At 31.8% G+C, this 15120-nt stretch overlaps 2 protein-coding genes across 2 annotated transcripts; one reads left to right on the forward strand and one right to left on the reverse strand.

Annotated features, from left to right (window-relative positions):
* Nucleotides 1-3821: 3821 nt before the first annotated feature.
* LOC110797437 (F-box protein At5g49610) lies at nt 3822-5417 on the forward strand. The gene has a single exon (XM_022002552.2). The coding sequence runs from the start codon at nt 4124-4126 to the stop codon at nt 5213-5215; it is 1092 nt and encodes a 363-aa protein (XP_021858244.1). The 5' UTR covers nt 3822-4123; the 3' UTR covers nt 5216-5417.
* Nucleotides 5418-6382: 965 nt separating this feature from the next.
* LOC110797461 (protein AGENET DOMAIN (AGD)-CONTAINING P1) lies at nt 6383-10640 on the reverse strand. Its single transcript, XM_056838770.1, has 5 exons — nt 10100-10640; nt 9164-9694; nt 8504-8953; nt 6812-7288; nt 6383-6715 (listed from the first exon to the last, which is right to left on the reverse strand). The coding sequence occupies exons 1-5, from the start codon at nt 10619-10621 to the stop codon at nt 6701-6703; spliced, it is 1995 nt and encodes a 664-aa protein (XP_056694748.1). The 5' UTR covers nt 10622-10640; the 3' UTR covers nt 6383-6700.
* Between the last annotated feature and the right edge of the window lie 4480 nt (nt 10641-15120).

Here is a 15120-nt window from a genome sequence, read left to right on the forward strand (position 1 = left end):
GTACAGATCAGTTCTGATCTGGTCATGATCTGTACAGACCAGTTCTTATCTGGTCATATTCTGTACAAATCAATTCTGATATGGACATGATCTTTGCAGATCAATTCTGATCTGAACATAATCTGTACAGAGTCGATATCTTGACTAGTTATAATTTGGAAATGATCTAAGCAAATCGGTTTTGATATGAACATATTGGTTCTGTAAGGATCGGTTCTGATGTAGACAAGATCTTTGCAGATTTGAACATTATCTGGATATGATATGTACAGATCAGTTATGATCTGGATATTATCTGATCTTATCAGTTTTGGTCTGGATATATAATGGTTCTGATGTATAAAATCAGTTCTGATATGGACATGACCTGATCATATCGTTTATGATATGGACTTAATGGTTTTAATTTGGACATGATGAATTTGAATGTTTTGTTAATGTTTTTTTATGCCTTAAATAATAGATTTTAATTGCACCGACAACAACATTATTTTTTTATTAAAGCAATAATAGTAATAAAATATTAAATATAATAACAATGTTATAAACATATACCAATTATTATTATAATAATAACAATAATAATAATAATAATAATAATAATAATAATAATAATAGTAATCTGATCTGATCTGATCTGAGCTTATTTTTTCTGATCTGAACTTATTTTTTCTGATCTGATCTGATCTGATTGGTTTGGTTTAGTCTGATCTGATTAAGTATGAAATAAGTAATAAGGTCCTAAAGGTGAACTAAACAGGGTCTTCGTACAACGTATATGTCATGTGCACAATGATGTCATTTGACTCCTTGTTGGACACACGAGCTTAAATACGAGCTCTACTTGAACGTAAATCATCATAGACTTAATTAAATCACATATCATTTCTTTTTATAATTTAAAACCTCTTAAAAAACATCATACTCTAAATACGCCACTATAAAAAGTTAAACAAAAGGTCAAAACTAAGTTAAACTTTTAAAAATATATACTTATTATTATTAAAAACTAGATTTTAGCCCGTGCGATGCACGGATTCTATAAAATTGTTAAGTTAAAATAAAACTCCTATATACACCAACTGCTATATTTTATAATTAGATTAGATTAGTGTTTGATTTGGATTGAATTTCATTAGATTTATTTTTTAATTATTAAAGTGTTTGATTTTGGAAAGAGTTGTATCGACGTAGTATTAGTAATTAATTAATAAAAATATATATGTGGCCAATTTGGACATAATCTGTACAGATCAGTTCTGATCTGGTCATGATCTGTACAGATCAGTTCTTATCTGGTCATATTCTGTACAAATCAATTCTGATATGGACATGATCTTTGCAGATCAATTCTGATCTGAACATAATCTGTACAGAGTCGATATCTAGACTAGTTATAATTTGGACATGATCTAAGCAAATCGGTTTTGATATGAACATATTGGTTCTATAAGGATCGGTTCTGATGTAGACAAGATCTTTGCAGATTTGAACATTATCTGGATATGATATGTACAGATCAGTTATGATCTGGATATTATCTGATCTTATCAGTTTTGGTCTGGATATATAATGGTTCTGATGTATAAAATCAGGTCTGATATGGACATGACCTGATCATATCGTTTATGATCTGGACTTAATGGTTTTAATTTGGACATGATGAATTTGAATGTTTTGTTAATGTTTTTTTATGCCTTAAATAATAGATTTTAATTGCACCGACAACAACATTATTTTTTTATTAAAGCAATAATAGTAATAAAATATTAAATATAATAACAATGATATAAACATATACCAATAATTATTATAATAATAATAATAATAAAAATAATAATAATAATAGTAATCTGATCTGATCTGATCTGATCTGAGCTTATTTTTTCTGATCTGAACTTATTTTTTTTGATCTGATCTGATCTGATTGATTTGATTTGGTCTGATCTGATTAAATATGAAATAAGTAATAAGGTCCTAAAGGTGAACTAAACAGGGTCTTCGTACAACGTATATGTCATGTGCACAATGATGTCATATGACTCCTTGTTGGACACACGAGCTTAAATACGAGCTCTACTTGAACGTAAATCATCATAGACTTAATTAAATCACATATCATTTCTTTTTATAATTTAAAACCTCTTAAAAAACATCATACTCTAAATACACCACTATAAAAAGTTCAACAAAAGGTCAAAACTAAGTTAAACTTTTAAAAATATATACTTCGTATTATTAAAAACTAGATTTTAGCCCGTGCGATGCACGGATTCTATAAAATTGTTAAGTTAAAATAAAACTCCTATACACACCAACTGCTATATTTTATAATTAGATTAGATTAGTGTTTGATTTGGATTGAATTTCATTAGATTTATTTTTTAATTATTAAAGTGTTTGATTTTGGAAAGAGTTGTATCGACGTAGTATTAATAATTAATTAATAAAAATATTTATGTGGCACCTAATCATTCATCTACGTGGCACTCAATTTCTTTAATTCATAAATAATTTCGAAATCTTATTTTTCATTTGTCAAAACCATACGCGGCACTCAACATTTTTAATTCATAAATAATTTTGAAATCTTATTTTTCATTTGTCAAAACCATTAGATTTCCTACACAGTGCTTTAATATTAAATTAGTGTTTGATTTAAGATTGAATTTTTATTTTAGATTAGTGTTTCATTTAAGATTGAATTTGATTTTGGATTTTTTTTTATATTATTAGAGTATTTGATTTTGGATGGAGTTATATATATTAGTAATTAATTAATTAAAATATGTATATGGCACATAATTAATTATCTATGTGGATTCAAATTTATTAATTTAAAATTAAATTAGAAATGTTATTTTTCATTGGCCGAAACCAATAGTAATCCTAGGTGGCGCTCTATTATTTCAGCAAGATGCACAAATTCTAATAAATTGTTAAGTTAAAATAAAAATTATATACTAACCGATATATTTACATATTATATTAGATTAATTTTTATTTTGGATTTTCATTTTAGATTTATTTCAAATTATGAGAGTGTTTGATTTTGGATGAAATTGTATATGTGTAATATTAATAATTAATTTAATAAAAATATCTACGTGACACCTAATTATTTATCTACGTGATAGTGTGACACTCGACTTTTTTTAATTCAAAAATAATTTCAAAGTATTATTTTCCATTGGCCGAAAGCATTAGATTTCCTACGTGGCGCTCTAATATTGGATGTGTTTGATTTTAGATTGAATTTTATTTTAGATTAGTGTTTGATTTTGGATAACTTTTATTTTAGATTAATGTTTGATTTTGGATGAATTTTATTTTAGATTTAATTTTTAATTTTTAGAGTGTTTGATTTTGGATGGAATTGTATATATTAGTAATTAATTAATTAAAATATCTACGTGACACTCGATTTTTTTAATTCAAAAATAAATTAGAAATCTCATTTTTTATTGGCCGAAACCATTAGTAATCTTAGGTGGCGCTCTAATAGTTCAGCAAATTTTCCTCCTTTATATATATATTAGATTTCAAGTCTCTTATCTTAAGTTGATCTCGACTCAATTAAAAATTTCAAGTCCCTTATCTTAAGTTGATCTCGAGACTGAGTCGAGTAAACTCAATCCAAATCGTAATTGACGATCTAATTGAGCACAAATAATTCGAAGTCGCAAGTTGTCTCGTCTCATTAACACTCCTAATTGTACCATAAAATGTGAAAACGGATATTAAATTATTAACCCAGTGCCATGGGCCCAAAATGAATGTGGTGTGCTTATGAGGACAAAATAAAGTAAAGGGCAAGCAAATCCAGTCAACGTGCAACATATTCTCTCAGATAGATAGAACCTGAACTCTTCCTGTTCTTCTTAGAAGACGCTTTCTTTGATCATCATTCTTCTCATTAAAGTTTCCAAAATCAAATTCACTCAAACCCCATTTGACATTTTGATGAATATTAAAAACCCCATCATCAAATCCCAGCTCACAACTTTTCTTCATTGGTAAGCAATTTTCTCCCTTTTTTACATATTGGGGGAAAAGAATAATTTTTCTGGGTATAATTGTTGATATTTCCCCCAATTATTTGATTTATTTTTGCAATTAGAAGATGAATTCAAGCCATTCAAGAAATGGGTTTTTCCCCGATGAAGTAATTCTTCAGATTCTAGCAAGATTGCCCATAAAATCCGTGTTCAGATTCAGGACTGTGTGTAAATATTGGTACCAATTGCTATCTGAAAGGTACTTTGTTCATATATATAATGAAATGTCAGCTAAAAGTTCAATGATTTTGGTTGAAATCAATGAGATTTCAGAGCCTAAAACTAGCTTGATTTGTGTTGATTATTCAAGGGGTGTGTCTGAATTTCCATTGGATTTTCTGAAAGATAGGGTTAAAGTTAGAGCCTCATGTAACGGGTTGTTATGCTGTTCAAGTATTCCTGATAAGGGTGTGTTTTATGTGTGTAATCCTATAACTAGGGAGTATAAATTGCTCCCCAAAAGTAGGGAGAGGCCAATCACTAGGTTTTATCCAGACGGCGAGGCGACTCTGGTTGGTATAGCATGTGATTTGTATGATAGTAGCAAATTCAGTGTTGTGTTGGCCGGGTATCATCGGCCGTTTGGTTATAGTCCTACTAAGACGTTCATATGTATGGTATATAATTCGAAGACAAACAAATGGAGGAAGTTTGTGACTTTACAGGAGGAACATTTCACCCAAATGAACAGAAATCAGGTTGTATTTGTGAATGGAATGCTACATTGGTTGACAGTGAGTTATTCATGTATACTAGTATTAGATTTGGAGAGTGATGTTTGGAGAAAGATTTATTTGCCTGATGAAATGAATCATGGGAAAGGAAATAGGATGTATTTGTTGGAATCATATGGTTGTTTGTCTGTGGTTCAGATTTCTGAGGCTTCAATGGATGTATGGGTGATGGAGAACTATGAGAAACAAATATGGAGAATGGTTGATAAGGTGAGTCTTAGATGTATTAGAGGATTGGCTCCGGGAGTTTTCCCTATAAGTCAGACGGGTGATTGTGTTTTCCTAGCTACCCACAAACAGGTGCTGGTCTACAATAGGAGCACTGCTGTTTGGAAAGAAATGTATTCGGTGAAGAGCAACTCAACACTTCCTCTGTGGTTCTCTGCATATGCATTTCGGAGTACAATATTTTCTTTTCAATAAGGGAGCAAGATCAGGTGAATATCTGTACATAAAAACTACTTGTATAACTCATGTATTATTATGCATATAGATAAATTTGGTAGTAGTCTCCTTGTTGTTTGTATTGTACCTGTGTGAATATAATTTAAACAGGATAGTTGCAACAGTTTTCTTGTAAGTTTGGTTTTATTATCTTAATGTTACGTTTTTGTCATTTTCATGATTTCTTTTGCGGTTAGGTGTATTGCAAAATTCTTCTATGTGCATTGTGACTTTGTGAGTTTTCAATTTGGACTTTTGGAGTCAAAATAGCCTCTATGTCTGATTGGATTTTGTTCGGCTTGTCGTTGTCAACATATTTCTCACAGAATTTCCAAGAAAAAGGTACCTAAATTCCACTTGATAGTTAAGAGAGTAGACTAAGTCTCCAGTTCAGAATTCAGATAGGCTTCTGCAACTGTATCTATTCCCCTGCTGCTATCTGTTGCTTCTGTTCTGATTTCTATCTTTCTCAATTCTCGTACATTCACTATTCTAGCAGACTAGCACTATCCTCAAGTGCAGGTTTACTTCTTTCCCTATCAAGATAATTCTACTGAATATGTGAACTTCTACTCCTCCCGATTCAAAAAGATATAATTTCAGTAGGATTGCTCTGAAATAAGCAGGATGTTCTTGTATAGTTCAATAGAGTGCCTGTTTGCCATCAAGTATTTGAAGGCTGTGATGATATGCTACTAAATGTACTATCATGTAATCGGCATCTGACAGTCTCGGTTATTGCATTTGAAGGATTGTTTTTATTGCTGTCAAATTTCATGAATATCCAGTGATCTACATATTCCTGACTGAATGTAGAATATTGCTTAGTTTCAACCTTCTGAGGCGCAATGGTGAAATAACATGACCTCTTTTCATTTGTGGAAGAGTTGAATTGTTGTCAAATGATGTAGTACTGTAGGCAGTATCGAAATTCACACTAATCAAATTTAGCGCTTCATTAGTAAAAACTGGAAAACTGATATTCTGTTACCCTGTGGCTTTAATGGTAAAAACTGGAAAGCTGATATTCTGTTACCCTGTGGCATTAAGGTAAAGGAAATACACAGAAAATATTTGGGGGTGTAGGGGGGTAACACAGGCACTTCATAAATCATAACAGTAAGATTACCATCCGTCTGTGTCAACTTCTACAAAAGAGAGGATGGATATCAGTTCCAACAGATATTTACAAAAGTTCATGCTGAATTGTACAAGAGTTGCATGAAAATGGGTAAAACAGGATTTACAACCACAAAACTAGAGAAATCTGGATACCCTGGCGCCACGCTCAAGAATTTAGGTGAGTGGACACAGAATTGTTTAGTGACAACAATATCAGACTGACCAAATTTCTAGAAAATTGCTGGAAGAAATTGACACTCATCAAAATTAAGTATATGCTGGAGATAGTTAGTCTGAGCAGATTTTGCAGCCTGCTCTACTGCTCTTAAAATAAATTCAAGGTTAAAAACCAGTGTCCTGCCATGTCAAAGTTGATGAGCATATAGTTAGCATAGAAGTAGGAGTAGGAAAACCTATGATTTGATTTAGCTGCTCAAGTTTAGAATACATTACCTTATTTGCAGTGATCCATTTCCCATTGATCCATTCCTGATGAGTCCTCAAATTTATACGATCAAATTCCAAATCCTCTTTGGTTGTCTCAAAGTACACCATGTATTTCGAGTCAACTAGAAGCTTAGATATCACTCCTGTCCACCACCCATCATTATGCCAAGCATCGACTTTTTCAAGTAGAAAATAGCAGCCATCTGCTTCTATTTTGGGAGGACAAGGTCTAATATTTTGAGCATCAACCTCTTCTCTAAGAGAATTTCTTCCATCCTCTGATTTGAGTGTCAGATACTTTACCAAAAATCTGCCCTTTCTTGTTGAACTAACAACAACTGCAGAATACCAAGATCCTTCATAGCCTGGCTCATCGCTTCTAACTTCAACCACTTCACCCTTGCCAAAACTTCTACCACCTTCACTTGAATTGTATTTCCTTTCAGATGATGAATTTCTCAAGTTTGAGTCAGATGACCTATGCTGCATGAAAGTAAAAGCTCAGGATTCAGCACATGTGGAAAGTTCGGTATATGCAGTCTTAAAACATTAAGAATAACTGAATAAAAAGATTTGTGCGTGAATATTAGGCCATTCTCTTTCCATTGACCATAGGAGAAGAAAAAGAATTGACATAGTCTCGGTAAATCATATTAGAGCCAAGTATGATGGTACTGGCTGGAATGCCTGAAGTCAGCAATTTCACCCATTCAAATCCACTCTTTTTGTTGTTCCCTTGTTTTTCTGATGTAAATTTTCAGAATAATAGTATGATTTAGATTTTAGATTCAAACCAAGTTTTCATGCATAAGGATTTGCAGATAGAGAAACACATCTGGAAATTGAACAACAGAGTGGTCAAAAGGACTCATAAACGTAATAACCAAATTCTAATGAATTTCCACACCAGATAAAGGAACATTGCACAGAACTACATATTTCATTCTTCAGTGAGATAATGTCATAATGGAGAAAACAGAAAACTGTGCCAATTTCTACGGTCCAAGGTAAAGAAAAAGTTTGTGATATAATAACGAATTTAGTAGGAATATTCTTCATTAAATCAGCAGAAGTGCAACACTTGTGACATGGTCCGTAGTTGGCTAGGGATGATCAGTGTTCCAGCAGAAAAATGGCAATGTTGATGCTTTCGTGGCTGCTCATCTATAGAGCTTACTTTGGCCCAAAAGTTACTTTAACTATAAATAATTCTCAAATGTTTCATGTAATTTCTGGCCAACACAGAACTGATCTTCCATCGCATGATGAACAGTAGTGATAGATTTTGGATAACTTCAAAAGGTTGGTTAAAGAATAATTTTGGTCACAGATTCTAGTTAGCAGTAGCAGAGCTAAATGCTTTTCAAGCATGTTCCTGTATCACAGCAGAAGCTACAGAAATGAGAAATCTAGCCTAATGGTGTTGTTTTGATGTGGCTCCTATGATTGGTGAGACTTCTGAATACTACAACCCTTTTTGCAGAAAATGGAAGCAGCTTCAATGAAACTGACAATTTCTAGGTTGCCTATAATGGTTTTCTATTTCTCAAAACGATACAGGTCAGTGTAAGCATGACTGAAGAATAATGGTTTTCTATTTCTGGGCAATAAGTGAACATGTTTGGTACATCTAAGCAATCTGATCTGAAGAAAACTAAGATTCGTCAAACAAGAAAAAGAAAGAGAACTACTTACTACCTTGGAGGTTATCCATTTTCCGTGAATCCAATCTTGGTGAGATCTCAAACTCGAATGATCAACTTCTCGTTTATTACCTGTAAAAGCAAATTGAACAATGTACTTCTTTCTGTTCAGAACTTTGTAGATTTCACCTATCCACCACCCACCAGCACACCACACATCTACTTCCTCAAGACGCTTATAATGACCATGGTGCAGATTACAAGGAGGCAAAGGTCTAACATCAGTAGCAGACACTTCTTCTCTTAAAGGCTGGTTCTCATCATTAGTTTTCAGACTGTCATATTCTACCAGGAACTTATCCATTCCTAACAATCTGATAATAGTGGCTCCGTACCAGGATCTATGGTAACCATCTTCATCACTTTTGACCTCTACCAACATACCTTCTCTGAAAGTTTCTTGCAGTGGATTTTCCGCATCTATCTTCTTTTCCTTTCTTGATTTCTGTTAAGAAAGGAAAAGAAGCAGTTTCTATCAGTAACTGTTTTAATGAAGATCAAGACAACCAGACCTTGTTCTTCTAGTATACAAAAGTTAGAGAAGTATGGCTCATGGTCATGGAAGATAGTAGTTTCATCTTATACAGGTAATCTCCTACACCTAGAGAGTAAGATAAAATGGAAATCATTTACCAAATGAAGAAATCATGCATACCAGAAAAGCTGGAACCCATTTACCATCAACCCAATTCTGGCGAGGTCTCAGGTTGGGATGATGATAGATTAACTTCTCAGTTGTTGAAGCAAAATAGACAATGTATTTCCAGTCATCAAGAACCTCATAAATCACACATTCCCACCATCCATCATTATACCAAGCATCTACTTCTTCAAACGCCTTGTATCTATTACTTTGAGGAATTTCCGGGGGGCAAGGCCTGATATCCTGTTCATTTGCAACTTCTTTGAGAAACTCCTTCTCATCCTCAGTCTTAAGGGTCTGGTATTCCACTACAAACTTGTCAACTCTAGCTGAGCCAACAACAATAGCACCGTACCAAGCACCTTCATATCCATCCTCATCACTTCTAACCTCAACAACTGTCCCAGGGCTAAACTTCACCTGCATTGGTGTTTTGTCACGTCTAAAGACGATCTTCACTCGCTTGCCATTGACATCGGTTCTGCCTGCAGCAACTCTCTCTGGCTTAGAAATAGTATCACTTTTCATCTTGATTAAGTCTTTCTGAAATTCAAAAATCAATATCATGTAACATCCCAAAAAAGTAGTACTACTTCATCCAAAACAGTAAAAAAAAAAGGTATCATACCAAATCATATGCATAAAAAATCAGCTCGACCCAAAAAATTTATGTCACATTGAACTCTCAAACCCTAATTCCCCCATAAAAACAAAAATCATGGAAGAAGAGAATTTCCAATTACTAAACAAAATTAGCACATAGCCACAAAAATATACAACAAAACCCTAGCCATTAATCCAAAATTTCACCCACAAAACTAGCAAATTTAGAAGAAATACAGAAATTTGATCACTAACTATACACATTAATTCAGCTCATAGTTCCATAATTATACCTTAATCAATACATAAAATCAGATCATAAATCAAGCAAAAAATCAATAATACCTGAAAATGAAGAGGAGGAATCCAAGACCCATTACACCAATCTCGATGAACCCTCAAACAAGACCTTCTAACCTCAATAGGAACATCAAAATTACCTTCAATTTCCACCAAATAACTCATACCCTCATACAAAACTCCAAAAATCCTACCTTTCATCCAACACCCACCACGCCAAACATCCACATTATCCCCCACTCCAAACCCCATCAACTCCCCACCACCGGAAACGCCGCTTTCAGGTGGCAAAGGTCGAATATCGCCGCGGTCTACGTACGAAACAATGTCATTCAATTGTGTTTGATACTGCACCGTAACAACATCTTCTTCTTCAAATTCATCATTATCATCGTCATAATCACCATAATTGTGTTTGTTAATCTTCTTTCTTTTCTTTCGTTTGTTGGGTTGGCTGATTTCTTGGAGAATAATTGTTGCTGGGTAAAATGAGACAGTAGAATTTGTTGAGTTGGTTTTGATGACTTCAACTTTGTCGCCGGTAGTAAAATTGATGGGATTTGTCATGGTTGAGCAGTTTTCTGGATTGTAAGAAGACGGCATAATACTTTTTGGCGGGAGCTAAGTGTGCGTCACTACTCAGCAATCGCTAACTGCTGTATCCGGGTACAGCCAGCTCTGGCTGTACCCCAAAAACGACACGCTCATATTGTTTGTTCATTCTTGTCGACTGTTTGTTCTTTTTTATTGTACTGTTTGTTCATTCTTATTGTACTGTTTGTTCTTTCTTGTTGTACTGTTTGTTCTTTCATGTTGTTTTTTAAATTCATCATCAAATTTTCATAATTGTTGTATTTTTTGTTCTTTCTTCTGGAATTTTATGTTCTTTTTTATATTGTTTGTTCTTTCTTGTTTATTTGTTTGTTTATAATAATCATATGGTTAATGTTCATAATTAAACTCTTCATTAATCTTTTATTCTTTCTTTTTGTATTGTTTGTTCTTTGAATTTTATGTTCTTTTTTATATTGTTTGTTCTTTCTTGTTTATTTGTTTGTTTATAATAATAATCATATGGTACGTTAATGTTCATAATTAAACTCTTCATTAATCTTTTACTCTTTCTTCTTGTATTGTTTGTTCTTTCTTGTTGTACTGTTTGTTCTTTCTTGTTGTTTTTTAAATTCATTCATCACACTTATTGTTGTATTGTTTGTTCTTTCATGTTGGCTTTAAAATTCATCATAAAATTGTTCATAATTGTTGTATTGTTTGTTCTTTTTTCTGGAATTTTATGTTCTTTTTTATATTGTTTGTTCTTTTTTGTTGAATTATTTGTTCTTTCTTGTTTATTTGTTTGTTCACAATAAATATATGGTTAATGTTCATAATGAAATTTTTCACTTCATTGGTCTTTTATGGTTTTACAAGCGCCTATATTGTTTATTTCCAAATAAATAAATGTTCATTTTCAAAATAGTAAATGTTCATTCAAAATAAATAAATAAATGTTCAATTCCGAAATAGTAAATGTTCATTTCCGAAATAGTAAATGTTCATTTTTGTAGTTTATTTCCAAATAAATAAATAAATGTTCATTTCCAAAATAGTAAATGTTCATTCCAAATAAATAAATATATGTTCATTTCCGAAATAGTAAATGTTCATTTTTGTACCAGTATTTTTTCTTTCTTGTTGTATTGTTTGTTCTTTCATGTTGGCTTTAAAATTCATCATAAAATTGTTCATAATTTTAGTATTGGCTGTTCTTTTTTCTGGAATTTTATGTTCTTTTTTATATTGTTTGTTCTTTTTTGTTGAATTATTTGTTCTTTCTTGTTTATTGGTTTGTTCATAATAAATATATGGTTAATGTTCATAATGAAATTGTTCACTTCATTGGTCTTTTATGTTTTTACAAGCGCCTATATTGTTTATTTCCCAATAAATAAATAAATGTTCATTTCCAAAATAGTAAATGTTCATTCCAAATAAATAAATAAATGTTCATTTCAGAAATAGTAAATGTTCATTTTTGAAGTTTATTTCCAAATAAATAAATAAATGTTCATTTCCAAAATAGTAAATGTTCATTCCAAATAAATAAATAAATGTTCATTTTTGAAATATTAAATGTTCATTTTTGTACCAGTATATTAATGTTCATTTTAAACAACACAAAACGACATCGTTTTGGATGGGGGTACAGCCAACTTTGGCTGTACCCGGGTATAGCCAAAAATTTGCGACTACTCACTAGTAATAATGTCTCACTAGTCACTGGGAATGGTAATGGATCGGATTTGGGTCGGATGTAGTAAACTCCATATCCAATCCATTTAAAATCCGGACTCTAAAATTGCATCCATATCCAAATCCATTTACAATTCGGACTCTAAAATTGCATCCATATTCATATCCAATTAAATGTCGGACTCCAAAACTGTATCCATATCCATATCCATATCCAAATCCGAATCATATCCATATCTAAATCCGAATCATGCGTTAACTTTACTTACCTAGAACTTGTATTTTTTAATTTTAAACTAATTTAGAAATCCTATTTCTCATTTACCAAAATCTAATGAGTTTCTAATCAATTAATAAAAAATTACAAATATATGCGCTTTAATCAAATATAATAGATTAAATTGGGAACTTCCTTTTAAAAAAAATGTTATGTACGTAAATAATACACATTGAAATAATTTCAGGTTGGATTCGCACTCGGATTCGAACTCGGGTCGGATTCGGGTCGGAGTCTCTGCAGACTCCATATCCGATCCATATCCATTCGGATTCGGATGTTTTTAATCGGATTCGGATTCGGACTTTTTTCTCAGAATCGGATCGGATCGGATTTTTTCCTTCGGATTGGATCGGACTCGGTTCGGATTCGGATTCGGATGTGATTGCCATCCCTACTAGTCACTAGTCACTACCCGAGGTTTTCTAAACGTGGCTGGTGGCACGAATTTGACACAAGTTACTCAATACTCTGTACAATATTTGTACCAACAAAGAGTATATTAGTACTAATAAAATAAACAAAAGGTCTTGTGCGCACAAGGTGTACAATAAATTTATTGTACACCAAGATAACTTTTACCCAATTTTTTGTAACTTTAACCTAGTTTTGATTAACTTTTATATTAGTAATAAAAAAAGTTGATGGATAAACATTTTAAAGGGTTAAATGATTAATTTTATACATTATTAGTCATTTTGAAGAAATAAGTTTTACTAAAATTAAAAAATGTATCACTAAAAAATAGATAACTTTTACATATATAAGCTTAACTCTTAAGCATTTTGAGTTAACTTTTAATTCGGTGTATAATATTTATTGTACACTCCTTGTAAATAAGAATTTGTGTAAAATAAATGACTCATACTTAGCAATATATTGTTATATCAAGAATTTAACTCATTTCTAAGATAAAGTCTTACATTGTTCAGGGTAGCTAGTTTGAATAAATAACCAGAAACTTGTTCTTATCATGCATGATTCTTGGCAATGGCGGGTTATTACTATTACTCCCATGTTAAGTTTGATAGTCTTTTTTTTTTGTTTTTGTTTTATTTGAGGGAATGGTTTAAATGGTTTAATGACTTCAAACATTAATTTTTCAAAAATTATTCAAATGATAATTACAAAGTAGATCTAAATGAAAAAAGTTCCTTATTAATGAAAATACCCAATAATAAATTGACCCAATGTACTTATTGATCATTTTATCCATCAAACAACTATTATAAACAAACTATTTACCAAACAGTGACGATCTTGAACAAAATGGCTAGGGGGGCCAAGATTTTTTTTCTTTTCAAAATCTATCACTAAATGCACTCCCGTGTTTTTTTTAATGTTTTCACGGTCTTCAATGCACATGTTTGACCCTAATTAATATATCCAATTAAGTAAGAAATTTCTTTTATAAAAATTGATATTTAAAAGATACATATTGATAAGAATCCAAGAATATTTCAAACATATTAATTTATAATAGCGAGAATTTATGGTCAACGTTTATTTATTTTAACCCTAAAAATGAAAAGGGTAAACATAAATAAATAAAAAACGTATGAAGTACTACTGCTAAAAAAAACACTTTTACAAATACAATTACAGACATCTAAATAGGATCATAATGGTGATAATAGAAAAGGTTTTATGCACTTAGAAATTTGTCACTTCGTAAGTTTCTATATATAAAGAAGAAGAAAAAAACTGCCTACAAAGTAGGGGTGTTCATGGGTGGTTAACCGTCCCGAAATTGGATTCGGTTCGGTAACCGAAAATTTCGGTTCGGCATTTTCATGAACCGTAACCGTACCGTTTAAACCGGTTACCGTTTAAACGGTTAACCGCGGTTTCGGTACGGTTACCCGGTTAACCATAAACCGCTATTAAATTATTTATTTTTATTTTGGATCACATTTATCGTATTATTTTTTTTACAAAAAACAACAATTTGAAATAGAAGATCAAGTCAAAGAAAAATAAGTCTAAACAACGTCTAAAATTACACAATTTCATCAAATTCAAACAAAATTACGAAGTAACGTACTTATTGTTTCAAGAAAGGACTAATGGGCTAAGAGCCTAAGAAGTAAGTACACTAATTGGGCTAGTTGTGCACAAACAAACATTTTTTTACTAAAATACTTCACCTATAATTTTGTGATTTTGTCACCTTCAACTAAATCAAATTGAATAATTTTTTTGAAAAAATAAGTTTCGGTTTATTCGGTTAACCGTTTTGTCAAAAATTGTAACCGTAACCGACCCGTTTAACCGTAATTTTGCCGGTTCGGTTACCGTAACCGTTTATATTATTTTTTCGGTTCGGTTTACCGCCCATTTAGGTCGGTTTTTTCGGTTTTCGGTACGGTACGCGGTTACGGTTTTTTATGAACACCCCTACTACAAAGTACTTCATTACATATTTGCATAATGTGTATAGATTAATTAATTTAAAAAGAAAAAGATCTAAAATAATAAAAATACTTCGTAAAAACTTTAAATATCACGTGTATGACAAATCCTCAATTTGCAAAGC

This window comes from Spinacia oleracea, chromosome 3 (genome assembly GCF_020520425.1).
Source record: "Spinacia oleracea cultivar Varoflay chromosome 3, BTI_SOV_V1, whole genome shotgun sequence".
NCBI classification, from domain to species: Eukaryota; Viridiplantae; Streptophyta; class Magnoliopsida; order Caryophyllales; family Amaranthaceae; genus Spinacia; species Spinacia oleracea.

Excerpts from the sequence above, each read along its gene's own strand:
- LOC110797461 (XM_056838770.1), bottom strand. The coding sequence starts at position 10,621 with ATGACAAATCCCATCAATTTTACTACCGGCGACAAAGTTGAAGTCATC. Across the intron at positions 8,954-9,163 it reads AATGGGTTCCAGCTTTTCTG|AAATCAAGAAAGGAAAAGAA; the intron begins GTATGCATGATT and ends CTTTCTTAACAG. Across the intron at positions 7,289-8,503 it reads GAAAATGGATAACCTCCAAG|CATAGGTCATCTGACTCAAA; the intron begins GTAGTAAGTAGT and ends ACTTTCATGCAG.
- LOC110797437 (XM_022002552.2), top strand. The coding sequence starts at position 4,124 with ATGAATTCAAGCCATTCAAGAAATGGGTTTTTCCCCGATGAAGTAATT.